The sequence below is a fragment of the Lutra lutra genome, chromosome 1 (genome assembly GCF_902655055.1).
Source record: "Lutra lutra chromosome 1, mLutLut1.2, whole genome shotgun sequence".
NCBI classification, from domain to species: Eukaryota; Metazoa; Chordata; class Mammalia; order Carnivora; family Mustelidae; genus Lutra; species Lutra lutra.
Window position 1 is genome coordinate 164,757,187 of NC_062278.1, and position 22,260 is coordinate 164,779,446.

At 48.0% G+C, this 22,260-nt stretch overlaps 1 protein-coding gene across 1 annotated transcript in view; it reads left to right on the forward strand.

The window, feature by feature from the left end:
• Positions 1–7,012: 7,012 nt before the first annotated feature.
• Positions 7,013–22,260, forward strand: part of EEFSEC (eukaryotic elongation factor, selenocysteine-tRNA specific) — a 254,234-nt gene continuing 238,986 nt past the window's right edge. Inside the window, exon 1 of the mRNA XM_047743216.1 lies at positions 7,013–7,364. Coding sequence (XP_047599172.1) covers positions 7,049–7,364 — 316 coding nt within the window. The 5' untranslated portion in view covers positions 7,013–7,048. The remainder of the gene's footprint in view (positions 7,365–22,260) is intronic.

Sequence of the window (22,260 nt, forward strand, 5' to 3'; positions counted from 1 at the left end):
CCAAATAATCACAATTCTGCAGGCGTTTTCCTGCCAATCACTTCCCAGGGACCGTGCCCAGCCTGTAGAACTGTATGAGACCCAGCAGTCTGCTGCAGAGGGGCTTGTATTTGTGGGCTAGAGGTTTGGGGGGGGGGGTGAGTCCAGTCAAGAAACACTTAGGGAACATTTGCCTGTGTCAGACCCTGGGCAGTCAAAGATGTGTAAGGAACCCTCAGCCAACTAGGATTGGGGGTGGCAGGGGCTGGGAGGACTTCAGAGCACCAGACTGGCCTAAACCAAACTCAACTCAGTGGGATGGATGTCAGGATAGACAACTTTGCAATAGTGAGGCATAGTGTGATTTTTATCTTGCTGGCAACAACATCCCTACTCCCCCCAGCCCCGGCCCTTGGAGTGACCTAATGACTGACACCTGCCTAGCAGAGCATTTTATGTCTGTGCTTGGTGCAGGGACACACAACTTCATCTGGGACACTGAGACTCAATGTGGGGACTTGCGGTTGCTGAGGATATAAGCTTGATGGAGCTGGCAGCTATCCTGTCATGAGGAGAGAGCCTGCCTGCAATGGAAACAACCCAGAGGGGTGAAGAACAAAGCTGGTGGCTTTGTGTCATCGTCTGAGCCCCCAGATGAGGCTGACGTGAAGATGAGCGCTTCCTCTAGACCTTTTAGTTTGGTCGATTTATTGAACTTAGCAAACACTAATACAACAATTACTCTATGCCAGGCGTTGTTCTAGGTTCTACACAAATACCAATTCATCTAATCCTTGCAACCCTGGGAGTTAGGGACTCTTATGTCCTATGTCACACATGACAGAACAGAGGCACAAGAGGTTTTGTAACTTTCCCAAGACTACGCAGCTTTCAGGTGGCAGGGTAGGATTCAAGCATGAGCGGACAGCCCCTGGTGCCTGTGATTTTAGCAATAGTGAATAGCCAGTGAATCTCCTTTTATTGTTTTTCGCTTTTGCTTCAGTCAGTTTCATGGAGGATTTCTGTCATTTACTAAAACTGTGACTAGTGAGGGAGATATGGAGGAAGCTTCCAGAAGGTGTGCCAGGCAAAGGGCATAGCTGGTGAGCGAGTGCAGGGCAAGCTGGATCAGCATTGTCCATTTGCAGGATCGCAGAGGTTCACGATGGCCGGACCAGAAAGGGGTGGGCCTGGGGCAGGTGGTGAGAAGTCCATCCACAGGCAACAGTGCGGAAGCATTTACGACTCTTCCACTGACTAAAAACAAAAGGATCTTAGTCCCACTGGTTCCTTTAGGACATTATTTTTATATTTAAAAAATATTTACTGGGGCACCTGGGTGGGTCAGTCGTTAAGTGTCTGCCTTCGGGTCAGGTCATGATCGCAGGGTCCTGGGATCAAGCCTGGCATTGGGCTTCCTGCTCTGCAGGGAGCCTGCTTCTCCCTCTCCCTCTGCCTGCCATTCTGCCTGCTTGTGCTCACTTGCTCTCTCTCTCTGTCAAATAAACAAATAAAATCTTTTAAAAAATATTTACTTATTTATCAAATAGGTAATACTTTGGTCTAATTTAAAAGTCAAAAATATCGGTGCATTTCTAGTAAAATGTCTTCCTGTCCTTTGACGGATGAACGGGTAAGCAAATGGTGGTCCGTCCACTCAGTGGAACACTGCTTGGCAATGAAAAGGAACTCAGAGTGTGGTTACATGCAGCAACATGGATGAATGTCAAATGATTATACTAAGTGGAAGAAGCTAGACTCAGAGGCTACCTACTGCCTTCTTCTATATATATATTATTCTGTGAAAGGCAAGTCTTATAGGAACAGGGACATAGATCAGTGGCTTCCAGGATTTAAAGGTATGGGAGGGTTTGATCCCAAAGGGGTTACTCAGAGGGTTGTGGAACTCTTTGTATCTTGACTGTAGGGGTGGTTATGAGCCGGCATTTGCCAAAGTTCATAGAACCATCTGCCAAAAAGAGTGAATTTTCCCGTTGCCGTGATCCAGGTAAGAGAAGACCGCTTTAGCCAAGTGCTAACAGGTGGTTGGATTCTAGGCATTAAAGCAGCAGGATGCTTTCATGAATTGGAAGCATCTTGGGTTGAGCCAGGGTTTGCTGCCTGAGCACCTGGGAGGAGGTTAGTCCTCACGAACTGAGATAGGGCTGCTGGTGGGATGGGGAGAAGCGGAGGATGAGACAGTTCATTCCTTATATTCAGTTTGAGGTATCTGTTAGACATTCGGGTTGCATATATAAGCTGTACATTTGAGAGTTGATGGCTCTTAGAGTCATGGCCAGTTCAAATGATTTGGATCACCAGGGAATGAGTGCAGAGAGAGGAAATAAGAGGACTGAGCTCTAGGGACTTCCTGGGTCCATCTTCTGGGATACGCTGGTGTGTATGCCTTGCAGGGCTGTTCTATACTGTTAAGCAAATATAGAGAGGGTGTGCCTTTCTCATAAGAGTAAACATATTATACATATGGGTGTGTACCTTGCTTGTTTTTCAGTTACCAATATGTCTTAGACATGGTTCCCAAGTGGTATAGAAACATTGTTTTTGTTCTTTTTGAGGGCTGCATGATATTCCATTTGGTGGACATGCCATAATCTCTCTCTCTCTTCCTGTTTAACATTTTTACTATGGGGCGCCTGGGTGGCTCAGTGGGTGAAAGCCTCTGCCTTCGGCTCAGGTCATGATCTCAGGGTCCTGGGATCGAGCCCCACATCGGGCTCTCTGCTCAGCAGGGAGCCTGCTTCCCCCTCTCTCTCTGCCTGCCTCCCTGCCTACTTGTGATCTCTCTCTCTCTCTGTTAAATAAAGAAATAAAAAATCTTTAAAAAATAAAATTTTTATTATGGGGGCTCTTGGATGGCTCAGGCAATTAAGTGTCTGTCTTCAGCTCAGGTCATGATCCTGGAGTCCTGGGATGGAGCCCCATGTAGGGTTCCCTGCTCAGCAGGGAAACTGCTTCTGCCCCTCCCCCTGCCCCTTCTTTCCCACCTCCTCTTTCTAATAAATGAATAAACAATATCTTTTAAAAGTAAATAAAATTTTTATTATGGAAAATTTCAAATGTATAAAAAAACTAGACAGAAAAATAGAATGAATCCTCTCCCCACTCTGACCCATTACCCAACTTCAACAGTGATCAATGTGGCTAATTTATTTCATCTGGACCACAATACGCTCACTTTCTTCCAAATTATTGTTTCTTGGTAATTTGTTATTTTGATGTAATTGCAAACTTACCCTAACATCTATTTTTTTTTTAGTATATGTGTTCCAAAGTGAGCACCATAACATCTATTTTTAAGGATATTTCAATTGTGTATAATAATTTATTGCTGTAAACAGTATAGTAAAGAAATACTACAACATGCCTATTCACAAAGAACACATTCCTGGGTGCCCCAATGGACAAAGTTTGGGAACTGGAATGCTTTCAGAGCATCTCTCTTAAGAAATGGGTCCTGAGCACCAAACACAAATCCCAGCATTGCGAAGATCCTTTTGTTGGGAAAGTCTCCTGGCCTTGGCCTCTACATTTCTGTTATGTGTGTCTTCTTTTTTTAAAGACTTATTTATTTATTTATTTGAGAGAGTGAGAGACAGGGAATGAGCAGGAGGGACAGAGGGAGTGGGAAAGAGAATCTGAAGCCGATTCCACACTGACCATAGAGCCCAATGAGGGGCTGGATCTCACGAACCTGAGATCGTGACCTGAGCTGAAATCAGGAGTCGGATGCTTCACCAACTGCCCCACCCAGTGCCCATGCCTTTCCCTTTCTGGCCCCAATTCCAGTGTGTGGGTTTTCCCACATCACCAAGCAATTGTCTAACACCAGCTGGGTGTTGTTAAAAGACAGAAACTTAAACATATTAGCAATTTATAAGAGTTTGAGCAAAAATTGATTAGAAGAAGGCAGCACCCTATCTAGCAGATAGAAAAAAGCACAGAGGAGCTGTATGAAAGACTTGTATAGGCAAAAGGGAGCAGGAACAAGGAAGTCATACTAGGCGAAAAAGATGGTTGGTTATCACAAGGTTGCCAAAGTTACTTTCCTTTAAGAGATGATGAGAATCTAGTAAGCTGATTACCTAACTAGTGCTGATCAGGTGATTTCTCATTGACTGGTTTAAGATTCCACTTCTGGGAGAGCTGAAATTGTAATGAAGTTATTAGTTCTCAGCTCGTTGACATAGGGCTTTGCATAAGTGACTCCATTTTGGGCCAGTCGTCTTCCTTTTACTTGTGTCGTTGGGGTTCAGGGCAGACTGCCCCCATTATGCCAGTTTGACTTTTGGATTATTTTGAATTAAAGTTCCTTAAGAAACAGTGCAATAAGGACATCATGATCCTCTTTTATCTCCCTGAAAGCAAGAAATAAATTTCCCATGTGAAGGGTACCTGGGCAGAAGACATCCTTATCACCAGAGATAGGGAACTGAGGGTCCAGAATGCTGTATATATAAACCTTGCTTACTCCTTCACTACTTTGCTACCCCAAGCTCCAACTTTTTTCTCTTGTCAATTCTTCACAGATTTATTATTTCTTTATCTAAAAGGTAAAAAAAGCTGCCTGCTTTGGTTACTTCTTTGAGTCTTATATTCTTATGAGTTCTCATAGGTACAACACTAAATTTGCTTAGTTAGCCTGTGACTCCCTCTTATGTCAATTCAATGATTAGGCCGGCCACAGAACCTAGGTAGGAGGAAGGGAAAAGTTTTTCCTCCCCTACAGTGTCCTACAATTCAACTCAATTCTGCCACTATTTACCTGGAGATCAGTTCCACATGTTAAGGGTTCAGCCGTATGATACTGCCTCCACCCCTTCAGAACCCAACAGGAAACTCAGGTTGTCACCTGTGCTTCTGAGGACCAGCTAGCTATAGATGGGACGTTCCAATGATCCTCTCCTCAGCTTCAGTTAATTTGCTACAGCAGCTCACAGAACTCAGAGAAACAACTTAATGGATTGCAAGTTCATTACAAGAGGATTTAACCCAGGAACAGCCAGGTGGAAGAGATGCATAGGTCAAGGTATGTGGGAAGGGACATGGAGCTTCCATGCCTTATCTGAGCTACCTACTTTCCTTGAACATCCAAGCTCTCTGCTGAACGCTGTCCTTTTGGGTTTTTAGGGAGGCTTCATGACCCAGGCATGATTGAATAAGTCGTTGGCCATTGACGACTGATTGACTCTCCAGTTCCTCTCTTCTCCCTTCTCCAAAGGTTAGGGGGTAGGACTGAGAGAGTTCCAACTCTAATCACTCAGTTGGCTCCCCTGGTGGCCAGCCCCCAATCTTAGGTGCTTTCCAAAAGTCACCTCAGGAACAAAACAAAAGATGTCTTTCTCACTGTCATCACAGGAAATTCCAAGGGTTTTTGGAGTTCTGTGTCAGGAGCAGGAGGAAGACCAAATAAATATTTCTTACTATAAATCACAATATCACAGCCTATAACTGACTCTCCAGAGCTTTTGCCTGTGATATTTTAGAAGACCACAGGTTGACTAAAACCATACATGGAAAGACATTTTCAGAGTAAGCTTACCATACAGTGTCTTCTCTTTCTGTACTGCTATTTTGTGTGCAGGCACCTAGCAGTAACTTTTCCACAGGTGAGTGCCATGTGCCTGACAAACAGAAGTGGCCCTTCTCTAAACCCCTGCCCTAAGTCTTCACTCTGTGTTGTGCGTGTGTCTCCTAGAGCCGCATTGCATGGTGTTAGCTATCCCAACACGTGTTCTCCTCTTCTCTGGGATGCATGGGGGATTGAACAAACCATGTCTGCTCCTCTCAGGGACTCTGTTGCTAATATAGGGCCTGTACCCCAGGAGGCATCAGGGAGCAGTTACTGCTGAGTATGACTATACCCTGCTCATCACAGAGGGCAAACTGGCCGCTAGGCAGAACTGAATGGATTTTGTGCTTGGCTACCCTTAGTGTTTAAATGAAAAGCTAAATTAGTGGCTGACATGTAAAAGATTGCATATAGAAATTTCATATAGAAACACTCTCTTCTCTTGAAAAATGGGAAGATGGGCCATATTGGGCTAGTGTTCTTGCCATTCCTACCTTGTATCATTTGGCTGGAACTGAGCGGTGGCTTCCTCAAGGCAGGATGCTGTTCTGATCTCCAGTCTCCATACTCAAGGGCATCTTAAGCCCTGCTAATCTCTCTTCTTGAGTCATCAGCCTAGCCAGTGAAGACCCCTGTTGGTGACCCCTGGCTGTCGGCTGTGGCTGACAAACCTTTTTAGTGGCTCCAGACACTTCAATAATCGTGGGAGAGTCCTGTACCCTCTCCAGTAGGAGCACATAGCATAACATTTTACATACTATCGGGGGCTCTGCAGCCCCTCCCAAGGCCAGGCTGCAGACTTGCAGGGCCAGAACTCCAGGGTCAGAGATGACATCTTTTTCTGCCACCTTCCAACAGTCTTTTGCAGAATCCCCCGGCTGGCTCCTGCTCAACATTCCAGCCTCAGCTCTGTCAGCAACTGGAGACAGGCCTTCCTTGGCCATTCATTGTAAAATTAGCTGCCCTCCCTTCTCTTGGCGCGCTAGTCCTTTTAAACTCTGCTTTAATTTTGCCTGGAAGTCTTCCTCTCTGAAATGGTCTGGTTCAGACGTTAGTTCACCTGTTTACTGTCTGACCTTCACCCCCGCCCCAATACAGTGTAACACGGAGAGAGCACCGTCTGTATCCCAGCGCCGTGAATAAGCAGTGCCTGGTACCCACTAGGCACGTAATAACAGCCTTTCGAATGAATGGATGGACGGGACGGATCCCCCCGTTCTCAATTTCCTTGAGGCATCGGGTGGCAGGAGCCAGGTGAGACAACAGCCCAACAGCCGGCGACCTCGGCCAAGTCCCGACCCTGGAGCCCCCTCCTGCTGCGCGGTACCAGGCAGCGCCCGCGGACGGCGAGAGGGCGGAAGCTTCGAGGCCGGAACGGGCGTGCCCGGCGCGCGGGTTGCGGGGGGGCGGCTTAACCGGCCGGACCGCAGCGGCGGCCGCGGGAGGGGAGGGCCTGCGGGCGGCGGCGGCGGCGGCGGCATGGCAGGTCGGCGGGTGAACGTGAACGTGGGCGTGTTGGGCCACATCGATAGCGGCAAGACGGCGCTGGCGCGGGCGCTGAGCACCACGGCCTCCACCGCAGCCTTCGACAAGCAGCCGCAGAGCCGCGAGCGCGGCATCACGCTTGACCTGGGCTTCTCGTGCTTCTCGGTGCCGCTGCCCGCGCGCCTGCGGGCGGCGCTGCCCGCGTCCCCGGCGGCGTCCGGAGCCGAGCCCGAGCCCGGCGAGCCGCAGCTTCAGGTCACGCTGGTCGATTGCCCCGGGCACGCCTCCCTCATCCGGACCATCATTGGCGGTGAGCGCGGGCCGGGGCGGGAGCCGGGCTCGGGGACGCTGGGCGGAGCGGCCGGGCCCCGTGTCCGAGCTCGCCCGAGCCGCTGCCGGGGAAGGGGGACCGTCTCACCTCCCGGCAGGGCCCCGCCCAGGACGCGAGAGGTGGACGGGGCTCGCCCGAGTCCCCGCGGGCAAGCGATCGGGGGTTCTGGGACCCGAACTCGCGGCCGGCTGACGTGGAAGCGCTTCCCACCCAGCACAACCGCGCAGGAAGGTGCTTCCTTAGTGTTGGGTTTATGGTTTTTGGTTTCTGTTTTCAAGAGGAGTTTGTAGTACACGAACAAGTCAGAAAACTCCAAAAGACTGCCAAAAGGGTCTATATGAAAAGTGCCAACAGAAGAAGTCTGCACTCATCCGTTCTTTGGTCTCCTGGTTCCCATTTCTAGTCAACCACAGTCAGCCGCTGTCCCAGTTCCTTGTGTCATTTCAGAAAAACTCCACGTAAAGACAAGCATACCCGTGTTGTACGTAAACCCCCTCTTCTTTCTCTTCACAAAACGGTAACGTCTACACTGTTTTAGTCAACACCAAGGTCTCCATACCTGCACACAAAAGCTATATTATTATTATTTCTTAGAGAGGGAGAGAGAAACCTAAGCAGGCTCCACGCCCAGCACAGAGTCCCGGTGGCGCTCCATCTCAGGACCCTGAGATCATGACCTGAGCAGAAATCGAGTCTTAGCGGACTGAGCCACCCAGGCTCCTCAAAAGCTATATTATTTTTAAGGGTCATGTAAAAATCCCATCGTACAGCTGTGCCAACGTTTTCTTAACTCTTAATGAAGGACACTTAAACATCATTTTCAGTTTTGGCTAATGATGCTTCAGTGAATTTTCTAGAACAAGACTGGTGGGGGTGCTGATCTGGCTGTAGGGTATGCTGCTGGAACTGAAACTGGCTTGGGCAAAGAGCACATGCATTTTCAGTCATGAGAGGTACTGCCAAAATGCCCTCCAAAGATGTTCCATTTAATCAATTTTTAATTACAAGGTAATACATGAATACGTTCTGCTTGTGAAGAAATAGAACTTTTCAGATTAGGTTAAGGTCCGGTAATGGTCCCTCCTCTTTCTCCAGAGGAAGCCACTATTATACCTTTGTAGCTTACTTTTCTGGGTACGTTTTTACTGCAATTAAATCTGTGGACAGGGCTTTAAAACATGCTCTGTTTTTAGAGGAAAATGATAAAATAATAGAAGCGTATGGCACAAAAAGGTAAACAGCTAAAAGAAGTCTCTTCTTCACTGCTGACCCAAGTATTTGGTTACTTTCCTGTTTTCCACTGCCTTGTCTTTCCTTCCAATTCTCTACACCTACAAGCACATACGGGAATATATATTGGGCAGATGGTTTTATTGGCTTGGTGGCAGATGGCCTCATTGGTCGCTGGGCATACTGGGTCCCAACTGTAGTGATGAGTGTATTAAGTACTTTAATCTTTGTTACCTCCCGGCTGTTCCATGTTGTAGGCAGTCAGGTCATTTCCCCATTTACAGTAGAGGAAGTGGAGGCTCAAAGGAACCTGCCCAAGGTCACACGGCCTAAAGTCTTCTACTCAAGTTGTGTGTCTGTCATCAGATGAATGTTAAGGGTCCTGTGATCCTCTCTACTCTTTTCCCCTTTCCTTAACAATTCTGTTTAGTCGAGTCCAGGTACATCTTCAGACATATACTCTGAGCCAGTCTGGGTTGGAGATGGAAGAGCCAGGTTAAAGTAAAATAAGAAGTCACTTTTAGGGTTTTTTTGTTGTTTGCTTTTTTAGTAAATAGTGTAGGTGAATAGTAAAGGGCATGCTTTTGAAGTAAGAACTGGGCAGGAGACCTAGCTTTTCCCTATACTAACTGTGCCCTTTGAACGTGATTTTGGGCCTTCCAAACACTGGCAGATAGCAACCACACAGCTCTTTATTGGCTTTGCTTTTCTGCCATGTTTGCCACTTCCCCGGGCAGACTCTGCAAGGAGTGCAGTGGTTACCATTTAATAGTTGAAGAAATTGGGATATAGGGAGGCTGCTGGTAAGTGGCACACCAGGTCCCCCTAGTCCCAAAGCTGGAGCTCTTTGCCATGCTTCCTCAGATCACTTTGTACTTCCCCTGCACCCCTTCTAATATATCCATTTATAGAGAAGCACTTTGTAGGACAAAATGTTTCAGGTGCCAGCCTTATCCTATATAACCAAATTTTAATGACTCTTAAGAACTTGGCAAGTCCTTAGTTTAGACGGCAAAACTGTAAAAGAAGAGGAATATTTTCTCTTCTTATAGGTACATCGTGGCTCTTCTTTTCTCTCATCTCCTGAGTGAGGAGACTTTCTGTACCTTCTTTTCTTTTTTTTTTTTTTAAAGATTTTATTTATTTATTTGATAGAGAGACACAGCGAGAGAAGGAGCACAAGCAAGGGGAGTGGGAGAGGGAGAAGCAGGCTTCCTGTGGAGCAGGGAGCCCCATGCGGGCCTGGATCACCAGGACCCTGGGACCATGACCTGAGCTGAAGGCAGATGCTTAACAACTGAGCCAACCGGGCATCTCTTTCCTTACCTTCTTACAGGCTTTAAAATGCAACCTGAACACAGTGGGATGGTGAGACCACGGCTGCCACTGTCCTTCTTTCCATAGATCAGATTCTCACCCTTTTCAGAGAAATGAGAAAAAATGAGGGAAAGGGTGCCCACATTTGAGTACCTGTTCTGGCCCACGCCTATTGCTAAGAACTTGCATTTGTGCAGTAGCCCCAAGTGGTGGGAGTGTTAGGCCTATTTTTCTGATAAAGGAACTGAAGCTTGGAAAGTATAAAGTACCCTGGGCTGGTGTTTACCTAACTCTGCCTCCCCTAACCTGGGTCTGGTTAACACCTTTAGTTATCCTCGTGGCTCATAGATCCATAGCCGTCTTTGCCTTTTTGAGATGGCCCCAGAGGCCAAATCCCTGCCTCTGACAGCTGCTCTCCTACAATGCTGGACCTTCTCAGGGACTGCCTGCCCTCCTCTTCCTGCTCCTCCATTTCCATACAGCAGGCCGAGAACTCTCATGTCAGCCCTCAGCTTCAACACTTCCCAGCGGCTCCTCTTTGTGCTTAAAATGCCAGCCTCTTCTCTGTGGGCTGCAGAACCCACGATCTGGCCTCCGTCTTCCTCTGAGCTCATCCCTTGCTCCCGACCTTCAGTCTCACTGCCCTCGTTTTTACTTATTGAATGGGCTAGTTTTGCACCTGCTGTTCCCTCTCTTTGGTACATCCAGCTCCTCCTTCATATCTCAGCTCGAGTGTCCTGTCGAGAGGGCTCTTCTGAGCTGCCCAGCCAAAGTATCCTCAACTCTCTGCCCCATGTGCTTTCTCATGTCCCTATTTTACTGCCTTACAACCCTTTTCAGTATCTGATAACTCTCTGTGTGTTTCCTTGTTGACTGTCTCTGTCCTCCATGAGAGCAGAGTAGGAATCATGCCTGGCTTATTTACCAGCATATTCTCAGCGTTTGGGCCAGAGCCAGGTGTGTGGTAGGCATTTGGTAAGTCTGAATGGGGGAAGCTGTGTCCCACTTCCTGGGCTGGATGGTAAAAGTGAGCAAAGAACTTTCTTCATGGGTTAGTGGACAGAAAGCAATCAGCATGGGGCCTGGCTTATAATCGATACATTATGCATGTTTCTTATTTCTCTAGTCTAGGAGCTAATGGCAGAGCTAGGGAGAGGGCACTGTCCAATGTGCCGAGTGACCTATCAGAGCTTTTAGCATACAGGATAAAAGCAGGAATAACTCAGCTTTGCTGGGCAGTGGGGTATAGGGCATGATGGGGGGAAAGAAAAGCTTTCCTGGCGGAGGAAACGCTTGTTCAGGGCTCTGTAGCTTAAACCTTCCTTTTTGTCTGTTCAGACTTAGAGGTAATGACCAGCATTTAGTTGTGGCTAGAAATCAGCATGGGGTGTGGGGAGGTGTGATGAAGATGAAGGTAGAAGGGCTGGTGGGCCAGAGCCTCTAGAGTGCTGAGTGTTGTTGAACTTAGATTAGGTTAGGCCCTTAGCATAGATTTCTTTCTTTCTTTCTTTCTTTCTTTTTTTTTTAAAGATTTTATTTATTTATTTGACAGAGATAGATCACAAGTAGGCAGAGAGGCAGGCAGAGAGAGGAGGAGGAAGCAGGCTCCCTGCTGAGCAGAAAGCCCGACGCGGGGCTCGATCCCAGAACCCTGGGATCATGACCAGAGCCGAAAGCAGAGGCTTTAACCCACTGAGCCACCCAGGCGCCCCTCTTTTTTTTTTTTTTTTTAAGGTTTAATTTATTTGACAGAGATCACAAGTAGGCAGGGAGGCAGGCATTGGGTGGGGGAAGCAGGCTCCCTGCTGAGCAGAGAGCCTGAAGCGGGCTCGATCCCAGGATCATGACCTGAGCTGAAGGCAGAGGCTTAACCCACTCAGCCACCCAGGAGCCGTATCTTAGCATAGCTTTCTTCTAAGGGCCTTGGCGGCGTTTTAAAGCAGGGTTGTGACAAGATCAGGCCTGAGCTTTAGGATGATGCAAGAGTCCCAGGCAGGCAATGCACCTGCACTTGGAATTGCTGGAAGACTGGGGTCTTGTTAGAATTCCTGGCTTGTTGTGAGTGATTTAGACCCCTTGCTGAATACATTAGCCCTAGTAGAAGGAAATGAGAATGATTGTCTCAGTTCTATGATGATATCTCTGAAGTTTAATATATCTTATATTAAAGCCAGTTCTCGTTGATTCTCTTGCTACCCCCCCCAAAGTATTTTCGCTACCCAAAAGATTCCTTTCTTAGCTTAGAGAAAATTGGGCTTTATCTGCTTGATCCATGTGGCCATAGAGAAAACTCCGTGGTACCAGGGGGAGGTTAATAGTGACAGTAGTACTTAGCTTTTATTTAGTGCTGCCCTTAAGCTGTTTTTTCCCCCCATTTAACACTCAAAGCAATCTGGTGAAGTAAGAGGTGATATTCCCATTTTACAGGTGAAAAAGCAGGCTCAGAGAGGTCAGGTGGGGAGCACAGTTCCTAAGTGTCAGGGCTGGGTTTGAACCTGTGTTGATCTGACCACACAGCTCCTCCTCAGGCATTCTCAATGGGAATGAAAAAGTGTATCCGTCCACTCAGGCCCCCTATAGTAGTGTTTCAGGGCAGTATTTTTCTCTAATCCATTTTGGAGTATAAATCTTTCAGGGCTAGAACTTCAAAAAGATTCAGTAATGTATGTTTTAAAGACTTGGGTGGGGGTGAGGGACTTGGACCCATCCTCAATCTAACTCTGGCAGGAAAGAGGAGAGCTGAAAAATGCTGGTATCTTGGCTTGGCAATTTATAGTCCTCTTGTGGCTGCTAGGATTAACAGTGTATTGTCTCCTGGTCTTTTGTTCCAGTTGTTAATGAACAACAGCTCTTCTGCCACGACTTGTCGCCCTGATCCCTTCCCTCCTCTGCCCACCATTTAAGTGGTGCTTCCTGCCTGGCTTGGACCCTCTCTGGGTCCCTAGGTCTTTCCCTAGCTGAAGCTGATGAGAGCTGCCACAGCCTTGTAAGTCTGACTCAGTTACTCTCTTTGGAGGGAAAACATTCAGCAAACCCCCCTGGGGATATTAGTCTCTGCAGCCTGGGAGGAGACCCTCTTTGTAAAACTTAAGCTACTTTGCCTTCTGTTTTTCCAGCTCTCTGCGCTCTTGGTGCCGATGCAGAGAAAGTGCTTGTCCCTTTGGCTTGTTTTATTAAGTCAAGCAGGTTTTTTACATTCCCGTTTGGGCACCTGCACGTAATGCCCAGAAAGCAGTGCAGTAGTCACAGAAGCCGAGACAGCAAGGGGCCTGGTGGTACACGGAATTTGGGCATTATGCTAGTGTAAAACCAGCCAGCCACACAAAAAAACCGATTTTGGTCTTCTTTACCTCAGTCTTTTTATGAATCTGCACAGCAATACATTGTTATGGTCTGGTGTTCATATATATGTGCCCTAAAATATTGGGACGTATTTAAAGGAGTTGATACAACTGGAAATGCTTCTTTAACCTAAACTTCTTTAGCTCCTAGAATCTTCCAGGCCTTGCTTCCCTGTATCTTCATGCTCACTCCAGGAGCGCTGCCTTTGATTTTTTCTTCTTTGTTAAAAGGTGATGTTACCGTAACAGAAGATTCTTGTCTGCGATGCCAATTCTGGGATGCCTTCAACCCCTGAGTGAAGTGAACCCTGACACTGGTGTCTCTTGTGTTAACGTGCTGACAGCCTCTCTGTCCAGTAGGGAGTTGGCTGCATGCAGTGCCCAGTGTGCCTGTTTTCAAACACAAGTTTTCTGTTCTGTCTGCTACCTTGTCACTCTCTGACCCCTCCCGGTCTCCTTCCAAGTTGGAGCGCCTTTTGCTGTCTCTAGGAGACTCTCAAGTTCAGCTTTGTCTGTAGCCGTGCGCCTGGTGCTGGATGGCAGGTGACTTTGCTTTGGTTTGGGTGACAGTGTGGAGGTAACATAACATCGGAGATGCAGCTTGAGTTTAAATTAATGCAGAATATTCGAGCAGGAACCAACAGGAAAGAAAAATGGAAGCAGGTAGTCATATTTCATTCTGTGGGGTACATTTTTCTTCTCATGGGGCTTGCCCTTGAGAACAAAACATATCAAATGTTAAATCAAAGAATATTTTTGTAGTCATGCTAGGAATAGAAAATAATGCAAAGACTTTGCCTTCTGGAGGGAAATATTTTGCTGGAAGGTTATAATCAAAGTCAGAAGGAAATCATGGCTACAGCTTTTGGTAAAGCTGTAATCATTTAAAATTAATTGCTTTTAAGCAATTTTTACTTAGCATCTCCTTTGTTTTCTATCTTCTTTGTCTCCTGGGTTTTTCTTCAAAAATCACTTCATCCAGGTTGGAATAAGATTTGGGCAGGCATCCCAGGAAACAACCCTTAAATTAATCCCTGAGACATATTCCCTGCTCAGTCGTTTTTTTTGTTGGCTAGAGCCTCAGACAGGCTAGGAGTGAGGCACCCTTGTCTTGGAGCGTGGGTCCGTTCCCTTTGACCAGCAGGCCTTTCAACTTGTGCTCAAGGTGACAGTGTCTGTAGCACTGGTGCTGGGTGATCCGGCAGCCCTTGTCCTGGTGAGGTGGAGCCTGACATTTCTGAGATGACCTCAGGGTGGGGCGAGGAGCAGGAATGAACCCTCCTAGGGTCAGATGGCACCTTGTGTCTTTCCTGCTCTGCTGTAGTGGCTGGCTTCTCCTTATTCAAGTATTCCTTTTAGTCTAGAAGTATCTAAGGGACAGAGACAACATCTGAATTATGTCAGTAGCTCTAGGGCCAATCCAGGGCCTAGCACATAGTAGATACCCAATAATGCCTGTAAACATTTTTATTGAGATATAATTCACATACCATAAAATGAACCCATTTAAGTGTATACTTTGGTGGTGTTTAGTATGTTCCCAGAGTTGCATAGAGCCTTTGCCACAAACCAAGTTGAGAATATTTTCATCAGTACAAAAAGAAGCCCCAGGGCGCCTGGGTGGCTCAGTGGGTTAAGCCTCTGCCTTCGGCTCAGGGTCCTGGGATCGAGCCCCGCATCGGACTCTCTGCTCAGCAGGGAGCCTGCTTTCCCCTTCTCTCTCTGCCTGCCTCTCTGCCTACTTGTGATCTCTGTCTGTCAAATAAATAAATAAATAAAGTCTTAAAAAAAAAGAAGAAGAAAAAACCCCAGGCTTATTAACAGTCACTCTCCATTCTCCCCTCCCCTAGGCCCATGCAACCACTGATTTACTTCATGTGCACAGATTTGTGTTTACTGGACATTTCATAAAAATGGAATCATCCAGCATATGGCCTTTTGCATCTGGCTTCTTTTGATTGGTGTGATGCTTTCAAGGTTTTCCATGTTGTAGCATGGAGTAGATACACGTCATTCCTTTTTTAGAGAAATTTTAAAAAAAATTTATTTTTAATTCTGATAAAGTAAATATTACATAAAATTTGCCATCTAACCATTTTTTTTAAGGGGAGGAGAGAAAGAAAGGGAGAGAGAAAGGAGCAGGGAGGGGTAGAGGGAGAGGGAGAGAGAGAATCTCAAGCAGACTCTATGCTCAGCAGGTAGCCCATCACGGAGCTCGATCCCAACACCCTGAGATCATGACCTGAGCCGAAATCAAGAGTCGGATGCTTAACTGACTGAGCCTTTTGTGCGTTCCAACTGTTTAACAATTTTTAAGTTTACAGTCCAGTGACATCCATCTCCAGAACTCTTGATCTTAAAAAACTGAAACTTTAGGGGCGCCTGGGTGGCTCAGTCGGTTAAGTGTCAGCCTTTGGCTCAGGTCACGATCCCTGGTTCCTGGGATCAAGCCCCGCATTGGGCTCCTTGCTCCACAGGGAGCCTGCTTCTCCTGCTTCCCCTGCTTGTGCGCATGTGTGCACTCTCTCTGTTAAATAAGTTAAAATCTTAAAAAAAAAAAAAACCAAAACTGAAACTCCGTAGCCATTAAACAGTGACTTTCCCTTCTACCTCCCCAGCTGTATTCATCCCTTTTTACAGCTGAGTAGTATTCTAGTATGTGTGTATACTGTTTTTTAACCTGTTCATCTTCTGAAGGACATTTGGATGGTTTCCACTTCTTGGTGATTATGCCTAATCCTGCTGTGAGCATTTGTGTACAAATCTTTGTGTGGACACATGTTTTTATTCCTTGGCATATACCTAGGAATGGAATTACTGGGTCACAGGGTAGCTGCTTCTACTTTTCTACATATATTGTACACTCTGTTTGGATGTGAAGGCAGATACAGACGTGCCTGTCTTCAGGGAACTCAACGGTCCAGAAGACCAGGGAGGAGCAGGAGGCAGTGCCAACAGCCAGTTAAGATGGAGAGTCATAAGGGCTTCATAAAGAGGAGCTTAGGATATGAGTGCCTCTGCCTGGGACAGGCAGGAAGGGCATCCCTCAGGAGGGGACCCTGGGCAGGGCCTGGAAGGATGACCTAGAGGTTTCCAGGCAGAGGACAAGAGAGGGCAGAGCAGACCCAGGGTGCAGCCTGAGCAGTCGGAGGTATGAGAGCAGATCTGGCTCAAGAAGCAGGCAGGCAGTCAGTGGGGGAAGTGGGAGGAGGTAAGGCCAGGGCATAAGGGTCATGGGCAAGTTAGGAGGAGGGGCTGTCTTGTCAGAGCTTTGAAGGATGGCTGGGATTTTCCCAGTGGGAATAGGAGAGGCTTTCCCGCTAGAGGACTCAGAGTGAACAGGGACATAGGGGCAAAGGGAGGGCAAGAGTGTGGAGCTCACAGGGAGGCAGCAGGATATGAGGCCGAGCTGCAGAGACCCTGGGGCCCCAGAGCTCAGGAGCTTGGAGAGCCTGTAGTTGGAGGCAGGTGGATGGTTTTTTTGTTTTTTTTTTTTAAAGATTTTATTTATTTATTTGACAGAGAGAGATCACAAGTAGACAGAGAGACAAGCAGAGAGAGAGAGGGAAGCAGGCTTCTTGCTGAGCAGAGAGCCCGATGCGGGACTCGATCCCAGGACCCTGAGATCATGACCTGAGCCGAAGGCAGCGGCTTAACCCACTGAGCCACCCAGGCGCCCGAGGTGGATGGTTTTTAAGCTGGGAGATCCTGCTGGCTTTTGAAGAGTCGGAGGAGAGGGCTTGTGCCAAGTGCTCTGGGGCCATGCATCCCTCTCCTTATTCTGACGGAGGCTTCCAGAGCCAGCTAGAAGAGGGAGGGAGAGCAACCACAGGCAGAATGGACACTGTGAAGAGGGATGGTGTGGCTCTGGGGGTGCAGACATGGCAGTGCAGACTGGGGGCTGAGGCAGGTCTGCCTCTCTCAGGGAGAGAGGGGGAATGGACACTTTGGGAACTTCTGCTGTCTCACTGGCCACAGTTCTAGGCCCTTTATTATCTCACTCCACCCTGCCAGCCAGGGGTGGGAGAGTTTCCCTCTCCATTGTACAGCCCACACAGGCGAGAGTCCAGAGGTCAGTAACTGGCTCAGCAGGGGTCTAATCCAATTTGATTTCAGAAAACCTGGGTTGCTGGGAAGCTGCTCTCAGACCTTAGTTCACGCCTACTTTGGAAGGAACTATGGCTCCTGAGGAGCGGTTTATATACAAGTCAATTTGTCAAAAATAGAGATTTCAGCTTCCATTCTCCCCTGGATTATTTGAGTTTTGTTTTTTTGTTAATTGGGTCTTTTATTTTCTTGTGCTGTGCGATTAGGCTCCTGCTGCTTTGAAGTGGCCTTGGTTGGGTGGGGAGAGAGTGGAGAGGACTTAGTTAATGTGGTGATCCTCTCTTGGCAGGAGAAGAAACAAGTTTTGCTGTTAAGAGAGAAGTTGACTTTCCCTCTTTCCCTATCTCCTGTGTTGTGATGATGCCTCTCTTGTCTTGGGGCCTTCAGGAAGACTAAGATAATTTCCTTTGTCTCTAACCTACTTCCTGAGGATATTTATTTGGTGGCATACACAGGTGCTACCTAAAGATAAACCTGACTTTTTTCTTTTAAAATTAGTGCTTGAAATTGCTAGCATTGACCTGCGTGGCCTCAGGAACCTGCTCTAGCTGGCCTCCTGGCTTCATCCTTTATCATAGATTTATTGGGGTTGCTTAAAGCTCAGCGAGGGTCAGTGGCTTGACCTTGGTCATCTGACACAGGGACTAGAGCTCTGCCTTCCCAGTTACATTGCAGTGTGGCACTTAAGAAAATAGCTCTGCTTGTGGTCATTTCTAGGTGATTTTCAGGGCCTTATGCCATAAGCACCAAAGACCCTCGTGTGTGTGTGCACATGTGTCTGCTCAGTGTTCCTTAGTCTCTGAAATGATGACCCAGGGCATGTTCAGAGATATTCCTCAGAACTTATGCTCTAGAGAAAAAAAGACTACAGAAGAAGACCTCCATTTCTTGAGCATTTGCACAGGCAAGTAGGTAAAGACCAGGAAGGGAAGCTGGTGTTCGCCAGCACAGACCTTGTGCCCATCAGCCATCAGCGTGGCTAAGAGAAGCCTGATGGACACTTTGACTGCGAGGGACAGTTTTTCCAGAAATCTCTGCAGGGCCTTGCTCAGCACTGTCCGACAGAGGGGATGTGATGATGGGAACGTTCAGCATGGCGGCTCTGGGCACGTGAGGCCAATGAGTACTCGCGCTGTGGCTAGTGCAACTGAGCAACTGGACGTCTTAATTAAATTTCATTGGAAAGTTCTAGACCTGTGGATCCATCTGCTTATTGGGCCAGTTTCCTCATCAGTGAATATCACAGGCCTCAGACCCCACATCTTCAAGACCTCCCTCTTTACTTCCTTACCTTCCTGGGGAATGATACCTCCACTCTCCTGAGGCACGACCGTTTCTTTTCCTCTCTTCTCTTCTCTCTTCCTCCCTTCCATCTTTGCTTTTTCCCTTCCTTTTTTCTTTTCTGTTTTTTTCTCTTCTTTCTTTCTTTCTTTTAAAGATTTACTTATTTATTTTAGAGAGAATGTAAGTGGAGGGGGCGCAGAGAGTATCCCAAGCAGACTCTAAGCTGAGCATGGAACCCCGTGTGGGCTGGGGGGTTGGGCAGTGGCGATCCCATGACCCTGAGATCATGACCTGACCCAAAACTGAGAGTCAGATGCTTAACCGACTGAGCCACGTAGACGCCTCAGGGTATGACCTTTGAAATTATCCTCAGTGTGTCCTCCTTCATATGAGTTGGTGACCAAGTCTTGTCGCTCCTGCATGTCCTCTGACCTGTGTGTCCTTGCCATCACTGCAGCTGCTCCCTTAGGACAGGCCTCCATTGGTGCCCAGCTGGATGAGTACAGTGTTCCTTCACGGTCTCTCTGATTCCAGCCCCCCCCTTAAAACTATCCTCCCCTCTGTAGCCAAGAACTTTTTCTAAATTGCTAATGTAGTTATTTTACCTCCCTGTTTTAAAAGTCTTGCATTGCCCTCCATTGGCAGAAAGGCCAAATTCCTCAGCATGTCTGATATCAGCCCTTCATGATGGCTCCGTGTCTCTCTGTCTCTCTTTGTCTCTCTCAGGACTCCTGGCTTAACGAACTACTTGCAGGTCTCTGGACAGATCACACTCTCTTGATGGCTGTGTCATCAGGCAACATGCCCTTCTCAGGGAAACCTCAGTGTTGGCTTTCCCCAGCCTCTATTAGGTGACCATTATTCGAGGGCCTCTGACATCCTATATATACCCTAGGATCTCATTTTCTCCCCATTGGTTGTCATTTTCTGTTTACCGGGTTATGTTTTCCACTGGACTTGATCCCCTTTGAGGGCAGGAGCCTGTTATCATTCACCTTCGTGTGCAGGGGCCCAGGACCTGGCCTGGCCCCGAGTCAACCTTTGGTGCATGCAGATACGAGTGAATGAACGAACGGCTGGATAAGGGGTCATTTCCCACTGCCTGCAGCACTGACCCACCCTCTTGGGGGGCCTGGAACCAGTGGCCACACAGAGTTCACAGTGGAGGAAGCCTGCCTTGAGGTTAGACAAGTTCATCCTTCAGTGGAAATTCAGTCCTCGTATTTCATTTTCAGGCCACTTTGCGTAGCAAAGTAGTTTAACTCGGAGCAGATTTCTGCCGTGCTGATGGTTAATTTCATGGCCCACAGAGGGTCAGCACACTAATGCCGGGAACACGGTGACCTCAGTGCAGCTCACCGCACACGGTGAGGGCCCGGCAGCCCTGTTGTTTTAGAAGCAGTTTTCAAACATCCTTCAACGGGCTGATTCTGAGTTAACAGGGGTGACCTTTTCAAGACCATTTTTAAAAGCTGTAACATAGATCCCTCCCAGACCGTATATTTTCCTTTCTCCACGCAGTTCAAAGGGGCTGGGTTGTCTCATAGGTTTTTGCCAGCAATCTTCAGCTTGACCCTGGTTGTTTAAGTCTGCCGGAGGAAATTTGAACAAACTTGTACTTTGGTAATTCTTCTGCCTCTGTGAACCTTTAACCTTAAGGTTTCTTTCAGAGCCGGGGGCTGCATTGTCACCAGTCGTCCCTGCTGGGGCTTTCAAAGGGCATTGTCTAGTGCGTCTGTTTTCACTTTGCTACTGGAGTTCTTTTGAGGAAGGGTATTAATTCAGACCTGATTCTGAGACAGGACGAGGACTTTTAAACTTGCCCCAGAGCTTGGATATGGGGAAATGAGCATAATGCAAGCCTGTGGCCCGTGCCAGTGATGTTCTGCAGATAGGCTTCGAAGGTGAAGGGAGAAGAGGCCCTCCAGAGGTGGATTGGGCACGTTAGCTGTCCAGTGGGTGACCCTGGCTCTGCCTGGTCTGGCTTGACAACCTGACAGAAAGAGGTTCCTCTCTCTGATGGTCAAGCTTTGGGCCCAGAATTCCTCCTGAATGTATGCCTCCTGGAGCACCAGTTCTTATGAACCTGGGAGGGCAGATGTGAACTTGGGGTTCACATACTATTACAGAATACTTGAAGGATATGACACTTATGGGGAAAGAGAAGAGGGCTCCCTGAGGCAGGAGGGTAGGGATGTGGTGGTGCTGTTCCCGCTGGCTGCCCCCAAGACTCCTGAGTCACCTTCAACAGATAGCTGATCTCACCGTTTAGTTCTTCATGTGTTCTCTTGAGGGAAAGCCCAAAAGACACCTGAAAATGTGCAACATCACAGTCCTAGGCCCCTGTGGCCTTCGGGGGCTGGTGTCTGGGCTGTTGCACTGTCAGAGACCTGACGTTCCTGGTCTCTACCCGGGCAGCAACTTGTTTGTTCTGTCACCTACTCTTGCAATAGGCTGGGGGCTGTCTGAGCACCTGGCCTGGTCCCTCAGCTTTCTTTCATTTCTTTCCCCAAGATTCTAGTGTCCTAGGGGGCCCCTCTCCGTCAGATCAGACACTGTAGAAGGAAAGTTGTGTCATTCCATCGATCAGTTCATTCAGCAGGTCCAGAGTAATCTAGAGCTGGGAGTTGGGTTTGGTTTCCATTGGTGGGCAGGGAAGAAGGCTGAGCACCTGGGAGTGGGGGAGGCAGGTGCCACGGAAGTAAGCGGGATCGCGCAGCCCTGGACATTGGGACACTGCTACGAAGGACAGTGCACAATGCCCAGAGACGACAGGTGGATGTGCGGGGCCTCTTTTATCTGGAGGCTGGGGAAGGCCTTTCTGAGGAAGTTATGTTTGAACAAAAATCGGAAGGTTGGACAGGAGCCGTGGCAGCCCCTGGAGTGCTGGGAAGGAGTGGCACGCGTGAGGGTTTTGAGACGGGAGGAAGGTGGGGACTGTGGTACAAGTGAGCGGGTCACTCTGGCTGACTGTACGGAGCTGTTTTCCACAGCAGACCCCCAGTGTGGGGCTGGTGTGTTGGACGAATGCGTATACTTGAGCCGCAGGCAGCTTCACCGTGGCTGGAGGATAAAGGATCTGCATGTCTTGTCATTCTGAGGTGAGGGCCAAGAGCAAGGAGGAGGGACACCACCAGCCTTCTGGAGGTGAATGGTCTCCGTGTGGCTGACCTTTGGCTTTTACCCACCCTCAGAACTGTCCGTTTCTGGTGCCCCTCATTTTCTTCCCATGGTAGAGGGAGGGGCCGAAGTGGGCATAGGAGTTGGCAGATAATCATGGCATAAAGTGAACCAGTCTTCCCTTCTCTTTGCTTGTGTTTGGCCATTTTACATTGACTGCTTATGAACTATAAGCCCGGTGAAGGTTAAGGATACATTCCTAAAGCACTAAACCAAGCACTGGACATCAGAGACGGTTAAGTGAAGTAGCTGAAGTCGCCGGTACCCAGCCCACCTTCTGAGACCTGGTCACAGCCCATGGAACACATGCCCCTAAATCTTTATCTCCATCCCGTTTCCTTTGGGGTACCTGTTGGATTAAAGGTAGTGCATTGGGGGCAGATTTTTGCCTTCTCTTTCTCCACCAGAAATGAGTT